Genomic DNA, 18,413 nt, shown 5'->3' with positions numbered 1-18,413 from the left:
CTTACGAAGATATATATGACCACGGTCGATCAACCTACCTTGTTACACCCATCCAACTACACCAAACAACAAAATCTTCACACCTCTGTGGCGACCTCCCGCTACTCGTCGAGAGATGGCGCCACGAGAATTCTGAATCACGCTATTGAAGTTTTCTAAATATTCCGGCATATATACAAGTTCCGAACTGAGACTGTTGGAGCACGGCCGCTCCCCGGGCATGATCCGGGACGGACGGACAGGACGGACCACAATCAATGGATATTGACCTCCGGTCTGAGCAGGGGGTGATGTGGCGACCTCCAGCTACTCGTCAAAAGATGGCGCCACGAGTATTCTGAATCACGCTGTCGAAGTTTTCTAAATATTCCGGCATATATATAAGTTCCGAACTGAGACTGTCGGAGCGCGGCCGCTCCCCGGGCATGATCACTTAGCCCGACGGGAGATCTCCCTTTGCCAAACCTCTATTTGTAAGACACAAACAATCGTTGCACTCCTGACAACAGTCGAATTATTAGTGTGTAACAAGTTAATCCAATTATTTTATAACTGTCGTTAAATGAATAAATCATATAATTACATAAATAAGTCAATTAATCATATAAAACAGATGAAATCGACAGTACACTAGTTCGCTACTACTATTACATAAAAAATATAGGTCAGTATTATGCAAATAACTAGCAGTAGACGATATCATTTCAAATGTCACATAATGTAATCTTAGAATCGGCCTTACGTAGTCATATTTACACTAATATTATATTATATGTGACATACATTGTATGTAATATGTATTATAAAGATTTTTGTTTGATTATATTAATTTCTAGCAAAGCCAATCGAATTTAGGAAAACTTTGTGTATATGTAGACGATTCATTGAGGAAGGTTTTAAACTATAATTTGTAAAAATCAGTACTGTAGTTCTTTAGAACCTGCTTGACCTCTCTGCAGTATGCTCCGTCATATTTGCGGGAGGTCAATGTAAATGGTTAATGATATTTAAGGCGATGTATGGCGATAATGGAAAATTAGGAAAAATGTTACGGGCATTGTTTTTAACGGTTAAAACTGCATATCAGCTATCTTAAAAACCAAATTACATGATAAACTCGTTAAATTAACATTTGTGCCCTTGTTTCTTTACGATGGTATGATTACAACTGCATAGTTGGCGATTTATTACGTCCACATATAACTGTTATCGTAAACAATACAATTATTATTTCCTTGTGCACTTTGTATTATTGTTTATATTTCAATTAACTCAATCGTGAAGAAAATTTAAATTTACATTGAAATCAAAGTGAACTCCAATGATGGAAACATTATTGAGTACTTATATCATAAATAAGTCAGTTGTCAAGGATTCATTATTTATTAATGTGGTTGATGCGGTCGCATATTATCGTGAATACGTTTTTTATCAATAATGTTCACAATCCAATACTGTCCCATTGGTCTCCTTTTAGAGTGAAAGGGGCATGGGCCTTATGAGTGCCATGTGAGTTGGTAGACTTTAATGGTAGACATCTTTGAGATCTCTAACAAGAAGTCTAAAGAAGTGATAATCAATCTCTAATACACACTAATTTTGAAAAATCGGAGTTGCGTCCTTGGGATTTGAACCTCAAAGCCCTCAAAGGACAATACTATTTTAACCGCCAAGCTATAACTACTTTTATTAATTATGTATGGAATTTTAAATCGGAATATTTTTTTAACATTGGGTTGTAATTTCCTTCATCCATCCTTCATAATACCTATTTTTATAATACCTACATACGATATTTGCAAAACATCGAAACATAAAAGGCTATATTTTATTTTACCGTCAAATCGGGTAGAACTGGTTTTAATAGGACTTTCGCGCAAAGATACAAAGAGTGACATAAATTAATTTACTTATCTTTAATTTTTGTATGTCTTGTGTAAAAAATAAAAATCACAAAGTGAAACCGCAGAGAGAATACAGTAATAATTGATGTGGAATTAATGTGTAAGTTGTATGTAGTAATTGACCGAAACTGGTTTTTCAGCCAAAATTGAAACCGATTTCTCGGATGAATTCAAAATCGAACCTTTTAAGAGAAAAATGTCCGCAGTCCCCTGAAGTTTAGAGATATACACTTGTGTAGAAGCACTTAGACAACTTTCTATTGAACAAAAATACAAACAAACACGGACTTATAGACGCATACAATTTTAGACACATCAAGGGACCCCGAAACGACTGCAAAGCAAACTTAGCCTGAGCTAAGCTCGGCCGATTTCTGGCCGAAGCCGAAACTACGGCCGAAAGTCGTATTTGCACGAAACTTTGCCGAAATCGCAACTTCGGTCTCTATACAATACTATCGCCAAAAGATGAAACAATACAGTTATTAGTCACAAACTCACACACCTATTGCATATCCTGCCGTCCCTCCAAACGGGAGACGAATAAATTATTCAATAAACTTCGTCATGGATCATAAACGAAAGGTAAAACTCGTACACACTTTTGTAAACAAGTTCATTAAGTTCGCAATTGGATACTCCTTAGCCATAGTGACGACAGAATGTTGGATAATGAATGACTCGAACGACTTGCGAATTATGTCTTTGCGGGGGAGCTTAAACGAAGCGAAACGAAATTGAACATGATATCTACTATACCAAGGAGAAATATGTAGTGTCATATTATATAGACTTAGCTATCGATATCTAAAGTATAAGTAGGGTATTATACAGGGTGATTTTTTCAAGTGTAGACGATAGATGGCCAAGTCCGTAACTATAAGGAATGGTTGCTGAAAAATGCTGAAGCCATTATACGAGTTATGATACCAATTTTGATAAAAACTTAACCTATATACCTAATAAAATTTAACATTTCATTTGTAATTGAACTGTGGCAATGTAACGTTCCTTCTTAACGAGGCATTGAGACAATTGACTTTCTAGTTAGTGGTTTCATGTTTCAAATATGAAAGGTTTCAATTAAGACGATCAAAGACTTTATTTACATAGTGGTCCAAGGTTCAAAGCCTGGGCATCCTCAAATAACTATCCACGGTTTAATTAGATAAAGCGAAAAACGTCGAAAAATATTAGCTTCATGTGGAGGGGGAGGAGGGGGAGCTTCACGGGGAGTGCCGTCTCCTTTTAACTTTATTTTTTATTTTTTACAAGTATTTGTTACAGCGGACATAGTACTGACAATTTTCATGTCTATCTGTTACGATTCAAGAGATAGAGTCCTGTTACAGACGCATAGGTAGCTAAAGCTTATTAATACGATCCCGGTCTTTTATACTTTAGGTGCGAGACCATAAAAATGATGAAAATGATAGTTAGTTAAGTCGGGTATGTTAAATGTCCTAAGTCCTATAAATCTGCGTATATGGTAACCTAGCACTGACCCCAAAGTGGTCACACATGTGGTCAGACGACTACGTAAACATAAACTTACTGCTTACGAGGAATAGCTTATTAAAACAGGTACAACAAGTTTATATCCTTCTCTAAAGGTATATTTACTAAAGATACAGTTATGTTTATTTCTGTAAAAGTATACATTTATGTCAGAGATGCAAACTGCAGCTATGTATATGCAGTATGAACCACAGACGACCTGCTTAGCGAGGGTCAACACACCGGTCTTACGCACAAAGGGATCCGGGTTCGAACCTCGGCCAGACAGACATCTGAATTAATTTGGATATCCGTTCTAAATGTTTGTGTACTCGTACGCGAAAGCTGCTGCTTTCGCAAAATGTGAAGTATTGTTAATCGATTTCTTGATTGATGTATCCTTCAAATATGAACGCTCATGAAAGGACAAAGTAACGTAAATGAACGAAAAATAATTATAATTTACGATCACTAAATTATAGAATAATAACATGGATGTAGCTTCGTAATGAGTACGTCTGACATCACACATTTTATACAAAGAGAAAATTCATTGAATTAAGCAAGGTTGTGAAATGTAGCATACATCACAATGAGAAGATAAATGACATAGCCATTACTTGTAGTTGTAAAATAACTCGGCGCCAGGACAGTGATAACATATCTAATGATACGGATTAACTACATGGGTAACCAGGGCCGGATTTAGAGTTCTAGAGGCCTTATGGCTACAAAGGAGTGGAGGCCCCAGGGGCCTCCACTCCTTTGTTGCCCAAATTATTTTCCGAATAAAATGAACAATTTTTTCAGTTGAGTTTTTCAATAAATATTTTATTGTGAAACGCAGGTAGATTTTTCTAGTATTCATGTTTGTACAAAGTACTGTAGATAAAGGTAAAACGGCGAAAAAAAATATCAAAGGAAAAGATATATTTTTTTGTTTTTACTATTGTTTACTAGTCGGAATTAAAAAAATATCCGACGTCTCTATTGTGGGGGCCCCTCTTTTGTGGAGGCCCCGGGGCTGCCGCCCCGGTTGCCCTCCCTTAAATCCGGTACTGTGGGTAACGGTACAAAAACGGTTAGCCACTGACACTAACATGGCACATCTAAACCTGACTTTAGTGTCAACTTAGACATAGATTATGTAGTCTATTTTACACTATGAGTGAGAATTCACGGGTCGTCTGACTTCCATGTCGCGGAATAGCGATTTCATTTCTAAACTATCGAACCGCAGTTTTACGCGGTTACGTAGCCGCCGCGGTTACGGAGGAGCCTGTAAACTTGGCGGTACGCGGAACAGTAACTGTTATTTACCTACCTGTTCTTATTTCAAAGCATGTTGCGGCTCCGTGTATGTTCGTGAAGGCGGAAATAACGCTTCAAAATTTTTAGTTTATCCTCTCTCAAATTGAACTTAGTACCAGAGACATTAAGCGAATAGTTTTGAAGTTCATCCCACTTTGGGTGTGAGATCTTGGTAGTGTTATTCAAGTACTAGAGAGGTAAAAGTAACAAACGCATGCTGTATAGAAAACAAGACAATAGGTGCACACCAGTAAAATGGGAATAATGGGATATAATAATTCATATGAAACAGTGAATTGTCCCGATTTTTATGTTTAGAATGTCATAACAGCGTAACTATTGAGAAACAATAGTACCATTGTTTAAGATTCTTAAAATATCGACAAAAAAATTGCTGAGTTAACATTTTATTGCTGACGTTCTAAGAAGTTTCTTTTATTTGTAAAGTTGCAAGATATTGATTGTATGCTGGAATGCACACATTTAAAAAAAGACGGAACATTAGTATAGCTACTTTAAAGCCGGCAAAACGTTATGGATATTTTTCTTAATTTCTATGTGCTTTCCTGTCTCTCTTCGATAGCGTTAGATAACTAACAATAAATAAAATAACTTACATAAACAAACAGCAGCCAACAGTCTCACTGCATTTTGCGGAGGATCACACTCTGGGAAGAACGGCTTCACGACGTAATGGCCGAACGTGAGCGCCACGATCGCTTGGGTAGTCGGTCTGATGATGAGCAGTGCTATCCACATCCGCAAGAACGCTGGTAGAGGACCAAAGGCCGCGTAGATGTAAGCGTAGTCACCTCCCGACCTCATGATCGAAGTACCAAGTTCGGCGTAACACAACGCGCCTAATGTGGAAAGTAGGCCACATACGAGCCATATTATCAACGATGCAGCTACCGATCTGTAACAAGGAGATAATATAGAATTATATGAGATACAAGAAAGGGTACGGGATCTGTAGTACGCGACATAACTGTGCCACTACTGAGTTGGGTCGCTTTACAGAAAAGTAATGAAGTATTAAAATTTAAAACTCTTTTGCGTACAATGGAATGTTTTAGTTTCGCACGCGCGTTTTCAAATAAAAAAACGCTCCGTGAGTCCACATTACTGGCAGCACTGGCATATAAAATTCGAGATTGTTGCTCCGAATAGAGCAAGTTAATGCAAATTTTAGCTATAATTAAAAGAATCGAAGCTAGAAAATATAATATTGACGTAAAATACACACTAACTGCAACACGGCAAAATAGAAATGACTTATTCAAATATCGTGTGTGATTACACATTACTTAAGCATATTTTTATCTACGTACGTTATTCCAAAAATGTATGGTCTTATCAGCACTTTATTTACGCTAAATTTCGTGTATCGTATAAGATAAGAATATATTTTCGGTCATAGTATGTACTAAAAATACTACAGACTATTTTTAGGCGATTTGTATTTAGAAATAGCCATATTAACTAGTGTGAACTATTTATAGTTTCGCGTTTCATATTTACTTACATGCTATTAAAAATATTTGAAGGAGATTTAACCTAACCTAACCAGGAATCGCCATCTTTAAAGACCCGTTATGCTGATTCACTGCAAGATAAGCCTGTACCTAGGTAACTGTTTCTGTCATGTTATTCGAGTTTTAATGACGACATATCCCTACTGACTCTATGTGGAGATTCTTTTTAAGTTTTAAGGCCATCATATGCCGTCAGCGATAATTAAAAGTATTTAAATTTTAGTCTCTTTAGTCAATACGAACGTGAAGTGAAAATTTCAAATCCCTTTTTACGAATTTAGCTCATACGGAAGAGTGTGATATTTGGCATGACTACAGTTTATATGTATGTTGTTACCTGTAATAAATGTATGTTGTTACCTGTAATAAATATATTTTACGCATATATAAAATTAAACAAAATAAAACATTTTGACGATGTGTTGCATCGTATCCAAAACATTGCATCCTATACAAAAGTCGTCTTTAATTTTGAAAGAAAACATCGTGAATAAACTCACACAGACGAAAGTTCTCAATGGACCTAATCTCATGCATTTGACCATTACGATAGATTTCGTAAAACCCCAAACCAAAATTATTTTTAAGCATTAGATTTCGCTCATTCCTACAATATCTAAAGAATTTGATAAAAAAATATCAATCAGTCTGGGTTTGTAAAATTGACATTTACAATCCATCATTTAATATTTCCTCAATCTATTTATCAATATTTTATGATGCAGATATAATACGAAATGCGGCGTTTGATCAAATGACTAGTAGATATAAAAATACCGCATGGGTACAAAAATACTTTTGACTCATAAATCGTGTTATCTGATTCATCAAAATTCGCCATTAAAATGTCCACCTAGATAAGAATCGGAATCTGGAATCTTATATCTCGTATATTCATAATTATATCTTGCTTGCTATTAATCTAGCAAATAGAGTTAATAGTGAAGTTAAATTTATAGTGCATGTACTCTCAACATAACTTTTAATATAACATATTTACAACCACCGGTAGCATAGTGGTAAAAATTCGGGCTTTCAATCGGGGGGTCCGAGGTTCAGTAATATAGCTAAATAGCCGCTTCCATGCTAACACGTAAACAGAGAGCAACGCACTATTTCGTACACAGCGAAATGACTCCGTTTACCTTGACCGTACTATCTCCACAGAGATATCGGTACCTGGGTACCGATATCTCTGTGGGATATATCTAGGTGACCGATATATCTAGGTGACTGGTCACCTAGATATTTTGCTTGCTATGATTCATGCTTGTTACTCGTACATATTACTACTTATCAATATTTCTCTAAACATTACAGGATTCTGAGAAAAATGTATGGAGTTAGAATTCCTGACACATCACTACTTGTGCGGGCGTAATACTTATATAGTTATTGATAAATAATTATTTCTGAATAATGACTATATCTGCGGACTGCATATATCTAGTAATAAATCGGTAATCGGTGGGGGCGCGTCTTCGTAATTAGCTTAGGGCGGTCAGAACTCTTGATCCGTCGCTGCATTTACCTTAGTCATTAACATTTAAAGAAAGGATGGAAAACATCGTGAGGATCGTTTGAAATTGTCATACGGCATATAGGTTTACATGTGGAACTATTTCCAATGTGTACCTATAACTATTCTACAGGTACAAAATAAATTAATTAAAATGATACTACCCTCACTTAAATCTCTGCGATATACCTACTATTATGTAAAGACAGCATCTATCAGCAATCTAATTATATTATCGACTAACAGAAATCTTAATTCGAAGTAGCAATATATTATACAGAATATTTGAGCTATTCATCATTTAAATTAAATTTAATAAAATAAATATTTTTATAGGTACTTAATAAAAAAGCATTTTCTTAATAATTAAGTTTTTGTCTAATTATAAGAAACTATTCTGACACATTTAACTCAATAACCTTTTTCCTATTCACAACATATCTACTGAGACCTTATAGATTTTTACTATACAAACAGGTGATTTTTTCCCATTTATCACAATATATCTCTATGAATGGTAGTTGTAAATCAATGCTAATAGTTAATTGAAATTGTCTTTCAAGGCGATTTGAGCGGTGAACGTACTTCGCACTTAGCAACAGGGCCAAGGTTTTATAAGAAAAAACACTACTTTGCGAAATAAAATCTCAATTGTTCGGTGGACGAATCATCCAAATGCACCGTAAGAAGATTATTGAGGAGAAGTTGGAATTATTTGTCTTATGGAAAAAAACGATTTGGGCATGTAGCTCTGTCGCGTCTCGATGTCAAAATGAAGGCACTTATATTCATGAATGAATGAAATCTTCTTGAAATGAATCATGAAAATGAAATAATAATAATCTTTTCTTACTTTCATTTTTTTGTTAACGATTTTATTATTATTATTTTTTGGTTTTGTTATTTTTTTAGTTTTTGTATATCATTTGAAATCTTTTTTTAGATAGGATTAGATATTCCTACCTGAGGTCGGCTACAGATGCGTCGCTTCCCTTGAGGACTAAGCTGGAATGCTTCGGAAAAATATGTCTTACCCTTACCACACCCTTCAAAACGGAACACAGCAGCGCCTAACACTGCTGTTATTAGGCAGAAATAGGTGTGGCGGTGATGCCGCCGGAGTCGAACCACAAAGGGTTCTACCACCTTCAAAATCTATCTCGAATAAATGATAGATTTATTTTCTTGTGTCTTCTTATTAGACCGCTATTTTTTCCCTAGTCGGCTTTTTTATTACAATAAAAGCTTCGAAAAGTAACTTAATTTTTTAACGTAAATATAATGGTGGCCGCACACTCTATTTCTTCTCAGTGAGCTCGCAAGCCCGAGTTGAACCGTAGAGCCAGGTCAAGTAATTCAATACGTGCTTAGTGAACTAATAAGATTGGCTAAATTCTTTGCCGGTTCAAATTAGCCGTTACTGATTATAAAGCAGTAATAAGTACGGCAAACAAAACTGTTAAGGACTAATTTCAGATTTTTTTTTCATTGAGCTTGAACTGGGGTTAGAAGTATTTTTAGTTTTTTTTCAGAAAGCCTTCTAAGTTTTTGAGGAACAATAGAAAGTACAAATTATTTCCAATCTCTAATCATAGACAATAAATAATATATTTATTATATTACTTTACATAATATTCTTGTCCAAATATAAGTTTAGAAAATGCCAATTATTTTTAATTCCCAGCAAATCATTGCAATTTTGTAGCCTTGATACTATTTTGTGGCCTTAAATTTCTATATATTTTTATTCAGTTTTAGTGCATAAAGCATTATTTAAAAAATCTCAAAAGATATTAATAAGTTAATGAAATATAAATTTATTTTTACCAGAACATTAGAGGTAATCGAATCAACTAGCATACCTAATTAATTACTCATCATATAAATGAGTGCGAAGATGATACTTGAAGATATAAATAAGCTGAAATTTACTTCTGTTTCAAAACAAGCATTCCTTCTAATGGGAGTCTTGTAGTACGAAATACGAACTCTACCTAGAGTTCAGGATTCAATACAAAGCCTTTATTGAAGTTTTTTTTTATTATAAAAGTAAAAAATTAAAAGGGTATACACAACACACCATACAGGTTTATACTCACACTTTAATTATGACATGTCAATGGCCGGAAAACTGCGAAAATGTTATCAAATTATCGTTATCATATTTAAGAACTTTTGGCTTTATATGACATATAATTACAATAAAATAAATGTTATGTGCATAGAATAGATAGGATAGCATATGAACATTTTGTTTTTTTTTAAGATAGATCAGTGGGTTCAAGTAACACATCCTTTCCAAGCACCTGTTATTTAATAATCAATCTAACAAATTGTTATCTAGATAGGCAGTATTTGTCAAAATCTCGATGTCTGGTAGGCCTCTCTCTGCTTTTGCCTATCAATCATAGATATATTTTATACTAAGTCAGTAGGATAATATATCTATGCTATCAATCGAGATTGACAATTTATATCTACTTGTCAAATTAATATACAACAATTGGAAAGATTGAATATGAATAAAGGGCATGAATCGATTATTTAGAATCAATGGAATTCCTTATTTAATTCTTCTCTCAGAAAATTAATCTCAAATTTACATTGAATATTATAGTCTACATATATTTTTTTTTATAATATAAGAGTAGCAGACGAGCATGCAGTCCACCTGATGGTAAGTGGCTACTGCCGCCCATGGACATCTGTAATCAACCCCAGATAGGATTAGATATTCCTACCAGAGGTCGGCCACAGATGCGCCGCTACACCTGAGGACTAAGCTGGAACGCCTCGGAAAAGTTTGTCTCCCTTACCACGCCCTTCAAACCGGAACACAGGAGCGCCTAACACTGCTGTTATTAGGTAGAAATAAGTGTGGCGGTGGTGCCGCTGGAGTGGAACCACAAAGGGTTCTACCACCTTCCAAAATTTAAGTAAAACATAATTTAAGTAAATAGGTATATGAATTTATTTTTGAACTGAACGATGCACTTTGCAAGGTAAACTGCGTTGTTTACTGTTAAAGTTATGATTAATTAATTTATTGGTAAATCCCACAACACATTCGATATAAAGTTCAACTTCATTAGGTATATTATATATACAGGGTGAATTTTTAAAACGGGCCTTCAGGGCCAAATCCGAAACTATAAGAATGAGCGAAAAATGCTGAAAGGAGTTACGAGACCGATTTTGATAAAAACTAAAACTGCATCATTACTTTTTTAAAATAACTTTTTCCCTAGCCGGGAATCGAACGAGTTCATTTTGAAAAAAAATGCACCCTCTATATTATTCCACTATCTGATAGTGTTGCTTATAAGGATCAAAATCTGGAAAGTAATGATAAATGACAAACTAAAGGAAAAGCCTCAATTTTAAGAAAATACATATTTTTTCATATTAATTTGGCAGTTAAGTTCCCGCCATTCATTACTTTAAACATTTTTTTTGGCTCAATGTTTCTTATCATTCGAAATGGACGTTTTGTTTCCCAATAATTTTTATTTTTTATGTCCGACTTAGCTAAGGTTATTTTTAAGACCATTAAAATAGATTTACTTGCTATGGGCGGAGTTTCGTTTAATACAGATGTAAAGTTGACAATTTGCGAGAATTACTTTTTAGAGTCAAATCCGAGTGATTACTTAAAAAAAGAGATATAGAAAATCATATTTAACGTTGAAACGAAGTTGTAAACAACAAACAATAGGAATTTACTATTTAATCAGTTATCTATTTTCATTAAAAATAAATCCTAAAAACGGCGGTAACTTATTTGCCAAACTATTACTTTCTCATACTAAGCCGTATGTCATAGTCATAACATCGAATAATTAGTTGATTAACCAACAAATTCTTCAATGGTATGACTTATGTCTGTTTCTAAAGAATTATACATAAATCATTTGTTATGTATAATCCTTAAGGGTTAGTATGCCAATGTATGGAAAAATACGTATTTTCTTCAAAATTTTCCTTTTCCTTTAATTTGTCACATAACATTACTTCCCAGAATTTGATCCTTATAAGCGACACTATCAAATAGTGGAATAATATAGAGGTGTATTTTTTTTCAAAATGAACTCGTTCGATTCCCAGCTAAGTAAAATAAAAAATATTTTAAAAGCTAAAAAATATTTTAAAAAACTAATAATGCAGTTTTAGTTTTTATCAAAATCGGCCTCGTAACTCCTTTCAGCATTTTTCGCTAATCCTTATAGTTTCGAATTTGGCCCTGAAGGCCCGTTTTAAAAATTCACCCTGTATACTTTAAGATGACTGTATATAAAATATGACTTATAACAGGAAGTTCAGATTTTATGGATCTGTGGTTTGTATGTTTCATAGTTTGGAAAATATATTTATATTACTCGTAAATAGGTACCTACTATATACCGAGGTCACTGTTGGAACAAGTTGCAGTTTTTTTAATAAAATTATAAGGGTTATTAAATTAATACAACACAAATATACAATTTATCATTGCATAGACCCGCGATTTGTGTAGGTCTTACCGATCTAAATGGGTGGTAGTGGCTAAACAAGTGGGCTTCCATGATTCCATATCTAAGGCATTCCAACTTAGTCCAGGATTGTAGGATTGCAATCATTTTTAGTGTTAATTTTAGATGTCCATGGGCGGCAGTTGCCACTTACCATCAGGGACCTTTTTTATTTCTCGAGGAGGAAAACCTCCAAAAGGTACTCAGTGCTGTGGCAGCGACACAGGGTTATGTGAGATTTCATCATACTACGAGTAAAAACCCCCCGGTGGTAATCTTCGGCGCTGTGTAAAGGAGTTCGGGTTATCCGAAGGAATGCAACCGGAGTCTTCTCAGCGCTTTGCCCCGTCGGGCTCCGCCCAGGTGAGATTGACTCACCATAACGGTTCGACCTACCACTTTTGCCGCCCTCAATCCCGAAAGCCCCTCTTAGTCACCTCTTCCGATAGGCAGGGGATACCGTAGCCCTATTCTAGTCCCAGGGCTACAGAAACAACCATCAGGGGCCTGCATGCACGTTAGCTACTTATAAAATATAAAAATAAATGTGTACTACTTGTTCTAACTATGAAAGTGTTATGTATTAGTGCGGGCTGCGTCCCGCAAGTCGGAGGTAGAAGTGAATAAATCAGTGTGCAACCAACCGGCGAGTTTGTTTGACGTGCATTCCCTTATATCTTCTCTGAACATACACCACACGTGGCGACGATCGGACTCACTTTTTCTGGTGTATCATGGCTACTTATGGCGTTCTTTCCACTTTTGATCACCAAACTCAAGAATGGTCTACATTCAAGTCGCGATTAAATCAATGGTTTATCGCTAACGACATTGCGTCGGTAACGGACAAAGCAGCGGTCAAACGGAGGGCAATATTGAAACTTCTCGACGACCACTTTACACCGAAAAGATTCGGGTTCGCAGAGAAATCAATTTTCTATTCGGCAACACAACGACCAGGAGAAACCCACACTCAATGGGCGGCTAGGATTAGAGGATTGGCGACTCACTGTGCATTTAAAAATCTGGAGGAGGCCTTGCTGGATAAGTTCATCATGGGCATGGCGGCAGGACACGAGCGGGACAAACTATTCGTGCAGGACCAGCGGGAGCTGACCCTCGCGAAGGCCATCGACTTGGCAGAGAGCGTGCGCTGCGCGCGCCAGGCCTCGTCGCTGGCGGCGCCGGGCGCGCGCGGCCCCGGCGCAGCGGGCCCGGACGGCGTGTACAGTATCTCCCAGAAGGACAAGTGCAGTGTGTGCGGGTTCAGTAATCATAAGTCTAATCAGTGTCGCTATAAAAACTATAAGTGTAAAAAGTGCAGTACTAAAGGGCATTTGCGTAAAATGTGTCCTAACTCGGGCAAGGTAAAATACGTGGATGAGTGTACTGTGGACGTTGGTGATGACGACGTCCTTACAGGCTAAATATTACCGCGGTAAACATAGAGCTGATTTCCTAAAAAACGAAAATGTTTGGATAACTAAATTTACGAATAACAAAAAATTCTATTGGATTCAAGGCATAATTAAAAAGAAAATTGGAAAAAATATGTACGTGGTATATGTACCACAGGGCAGATATGAAGTCACTAGACATATCGATCAAATAAGGAAAAGATTGGATTCTTCGCCGAGTGACGAGCAGGACTGGGACCCGGACGTAGTTCCCGACGTGGCGCCGCTGGCTGTTACTCATTCCGAGTCAAGGGAACAGCCGGTGGGGGAGGAAGGGGCTGTAACAGGTCCGGGACTGGGATCGACGGTGTCAAGTACTCCAGTAACTCCGCAGGGCACTATAGCCACCGCTACATCTCGGCGACGGGCGATTACTCCCATCTTTTCGACACCTACAGAGACCACTTACAGTGATGACGATGTTGACCAACCAATAATGGCTACTATCGGATAAAGAATTATTAAGGCATATTTAGATTAATATTTATATTGTATTTCTTAGCATAAGGGGAAGGGATGTTATGTATTAGTGCGGGCTGCGTCCCGCAAGTCGGAGGTAGAAGTGAATAAATCAGTGTGCAACCAACCGGCGAGTTTGTTTGACGTGCATTCCCTTATATCTTCTCTGAACATACACCACAGAAAGAAATCATGCAAAAAATCTGTAATACATTTCCATAACGTGCTCACAGGTGTAACATGCTACTTCTTGCTGCTTTTAACTCAAAAATATAGGTTAATGACGTTGTTGTTTTTGTACAAAAAAAATTAACATTTTTAACAATAGCTTCAATATTCGATGTTTATTTTGTTCTAATAAAATATGTAGAGTCGTTAGGATTTTTGTATTTTTTTTTTTTCGCGTATGTAAAAATGGCTATAGATTCACACGTGTTTCCGGCTTCGATACCCGGCCAGGCAAACTTTGGTTTGTATTTGATCTGCGTGTGTAACCATGGTACCCATGTCACATGGAACTCTAGTAGTTATGGGTTAAAAAGCGTACATTTGTTGTACAATTCCAATAACCTAGATTTCGTCCAGTGGTTGAAAATTAGACCACAAGAAAAACATGATTTCCATTTTTTTATTGATAACAGTAAACCTAATCAAGAGCTACGAAACAAAGAAGAATTAAAAGAAAAAATATAGAAGACGCCAAAGTCCATAAAGTTTCTAATATAGTAAAAGAATTGTAAAAATTCACTCTCTCAAATACAATTTATCCATAAATAAATTTTACAAAACTACTATACAAAATCACCTTCATTATATTTATTTTCCACAGTTTTAAATTCTTTACACAATAGAATTTAATAACCTTTATTCGTCACCATGGAAACCGTTTATAGAGCAAAACTGTACACGTAAACTTTCAAAACTTCACTTACCCGGTATATAAAAACACACCTGCCGGGGAAATAAAAATTCCCGAACCAATTATAGTCCCAATAATTATTCCAACACCATTAAACAGCGTAATTTTACGTTTAAGTGTCACTTTTTCGTCACCGGCGTGAGTTTCTTCACCCATGCCGCAAAAATCAATCAAAGTTGCACGGTAAACACACGCACGTGATCACAGATACGCGCGGTGTACGTCCGCGGCGCTCCGGCGAGCTGCTAGCAATACGTCTGTACCCCGCAATAACTCCTACGCGACTGTCTCAAGAAGTCTGACTCACTTTAAATCAATCTCCAGTCACAAATTTTACGAGCCAAACTGGAATAGTCAACGTTGTTCACGTTATACATGGAGCGTAAAGGCGCGATACCCGCATCGCCCGCCGATCGCCTCTGGCGGAACGGAAGGCACATGGACGCAAAGCGCATGTGTGAATCGTATACCCGCGTGAAAAAGGCCCAATTGTACTCCGATGAGGACCTGTGGATTGCATAGCGGACAGAGACAGAAACAACAAACGAAGGGTGCGAGAAAGAGATGAACTATCGGGTTCTCAGCGTGGAACTTGCCGCAGCCGGCAAAATTCAAGGGTGACGAATCGAGACTCAACTTGATTTAATAAATAATTCACGTTGACAATGTAATGGCAATAAAGATCGCAATAAATGCAAAATACTTCGTAAAAGTACGTGATAAACAGCCGCTGTATAATTATGAATTCGCATGCCATTGAGGGAGTATGATGTTATTTTACAAAGGCGTTGCATCATTTTCTTGAGCTCTACATAACAGTATTAACGCCTTACTAACCTACGACTCTACATTCACTACTTTTTATAGAAATGCTTTCAAATAGTTCAGCTCGTAATGTTTTTTGTATACCATTATCTTTTATATAAAAACTTAATATGATAAATATCTTAATTTAATTTACCTGGATGGACACATATTTAAGAAGAAAATCTTGTCTGACTTTTACTAATATTTCAAGCATTTCAGAATACGAAGCCATAGAAATAAGAAACAGGCAGTTTATTATACCATCTAGTAGGTATTTCTGCCTGTCCGTCACAGGTATAATTTTGTACAACCATAGGAACAATGTTGAAAATTAATAACTTTTGTAAAACAAATAAATTTGTTTCTGGGTAATAAATTAATGTTTTTTACCTGTTATTACACATATAGTAGAACACTGTTCTGTCGCTGGTTTACATATGTGTTAAATATAAAATGTTCCCTTTTTTATAAATTTTAATATTATAATAAAACAAAATTAAACGCCACGGCAATGTAATAATAATATGATATGTCAATAGATTATTAATTAATGCTTAAAATTAAACCACGAACTTGATCATGAATTATGTTAAGTATTCAAAGCTCTACTGACTATTTTTCTCATAATAATGAAGTGTATATTTAATAATTTAAACTTATCAACGATTATCTGATGAAAATTAGTCACTATATACAAAGCAATGGTCCATGCACATTGTCAACATTAAACTCATCGCATGGCCAACCTCAGGTAGGAATCTTCTCGTCTGCTACTCCTATTATAAAAAAAGTCGTTAATGGGTACATTGCCATCTTTGACGGAGAGCTAGTTTTTGACCTTTTTTGAACAAATCAAATAAAAAAAAATCAAAATACTTTATTAGGTTAACAAATTGTGTACTTACTTATGAGTTGGTGTTGGAGCATCCTTTTAAGTAAATATTATACCTGTGCCGGGATGCCTCGCTCTTCCTTATCTTATATACAATTGTATCTATAATACAATTTGCTTTTATAAATAGAAATTTACTTTTAGTTATTATAATAAATTTAACATTAACATTTCTAATATTACGTGTGTGTGTATGGGTGCGAGAGTGTGTGTATGTACGTCTGTGTGTGCGAATGTGTGTGTCTGTGTTTGTGCGTGCTTGTGTGAATGTGTATGCGATGCGAACACACAAATTCACACCTCATGTGATTGCATTTAAAATATACCTTGAGGAGAATTTCGTAGTACCTATGCGGTAATATAGTCCGCAAAATTACCACGAATATTAATTACCATTGAAGTAATGATGTGAATAGAATTTATCCTTCGGTGAATGGCGCGATAATGTGACGCAGGCATCAGATCAAATTGCCAATAAAACACGCATTTGTTGCATTTTATGACGATCCAGAAACATTGTCGTATTTTTTATTGAACTTCGACAAAATTAGTTAAGTCCCAATTTTAGTGGAGTGATAGCCACTAGGCTTCTTAACCTCGTGGTTAAGAAACTCGGCCTCTCGATCGAGGGGTCCGAAGTTCAAATCCAAGACACGCACCTCTGATTTTTCAAAGTTATGTGCGTAGTAGAAATGAATTATCACTTGCTAAACGGTGAAGGAAAACATCGTGAAGAAACCTGCATATTGGAAATTTATAAAAAAAAACCTCAAAGGTATGTGAAGTCTACCAATACGCACTTGGCCAGCGCGGTGGAGCATGACCTAATCCTCAATAATGGGAGGAGACCCGAAGCCCAACAGTGGGACAGTAATGGGTTATTGATGTGAGTTAAGATCCTACCTTAAAATCCTTAAATTTATTTACGTTCATAATTTGCAATATTTGAGTCGAGGTTATAATTATTTCGAAACGAATATAAGTTATCACGTCTAATGGTTTGAAATTCGGCCTCTTAATTTAGGCGCACATCTCCAATTTATCTGTTGTGCTCATTAAAAATTAACTACCATTAAGGTAGGTACTTTAACGGTAAAGAAAAAGATCGCAAAGAAAACTACGTACACATCAAAAACTTAGCTAATAACTTAAAACTTATGAGCTAATAACTTATCCTGCAGTTATGCTAACCGCCCATTGGCTACAATTGAGAATCTACCTGTCATGTTGACGGACACACATTATATTATAGGTAGGTAGGTATAGGACAAAATAATAACAGTAGGTACCTATTGTTTTTTGCTATTAGACGAGGGATCTATAAAGACTATGTTTAGTTCAATATCGTATACATTAAGTCATTTTAGAGGCCACTTACCTAATTGTAACATCAGATTGACTGCACCAATTGTCGGGAGTTTATTACTGTAAATTTTAATTTCGTAGGCTACCTACTGTAAAGCACCTCTTACATTGTGTTGCCTAATTATCATAGAAAATTATAATTATTCTATAAACAACACATCAATATCACTTTAGCGGTTTTAGAAAACAAAAGCAAAACATGTTTTATAAGAAGTGATTTTATCATGTTTGAAGACATCG

At 35.9% G+C, this 18,413-nt stretch overlaps 1 protein-coding gene across 1 annotated transcript in view; it reads right to left on the bottom strand.

The window, feature by feature from the left end:
* Positions 1 to 15,589, bottom strand: part of JhI-21 (Juvenile hormone Inducible-21) — a 32,467-nt gene extending 16,878 nt beyond the window's left edge. The window contains exons 1-2 of the mRNA XM_073080713.1: positions 15,123 to 15,589; positions 5,330 to 5,628 (exon numbers count right to left, since the gene is read on the bottom strand). Coding sequence (XP_072936814.1) covers positions 5,330 to 5,628; positions 15,123 to 15,265 — 442 coding nt within the window. The 5' untranslated portion in view covers positions 15,266 to 15,589. The remainder of the gene's footprint in view (positions 1 to 5,329; positions 5,629 to 15,122) is intronic.
* Positions 15,590 to 18,413: the final 2,824 nt, after the last annotated feature.

This window comes from Epargyreus clarus, unplaced genomic scaffold, assembly GCF_041222505.1.
Source record: "Epargyreus clarus isolate Ecla_fem2 unplaced genomic scaffold, WU_Ecla_fem_2.2 ptg000015l, whole genome shotgun sequence".
Taxonomy (NCBI): domain Eukaryota; kingdom Metazoa; phylum Arthropoda; class Insecta; order Lepidoptera; family Hesperiidae; genus Epargyreus; species Epargyreus clarus.
Note: the sequence above shows the minus strand (reverse complement) of the source record. Positions and strands in the feature narration are given on the sequence as shown.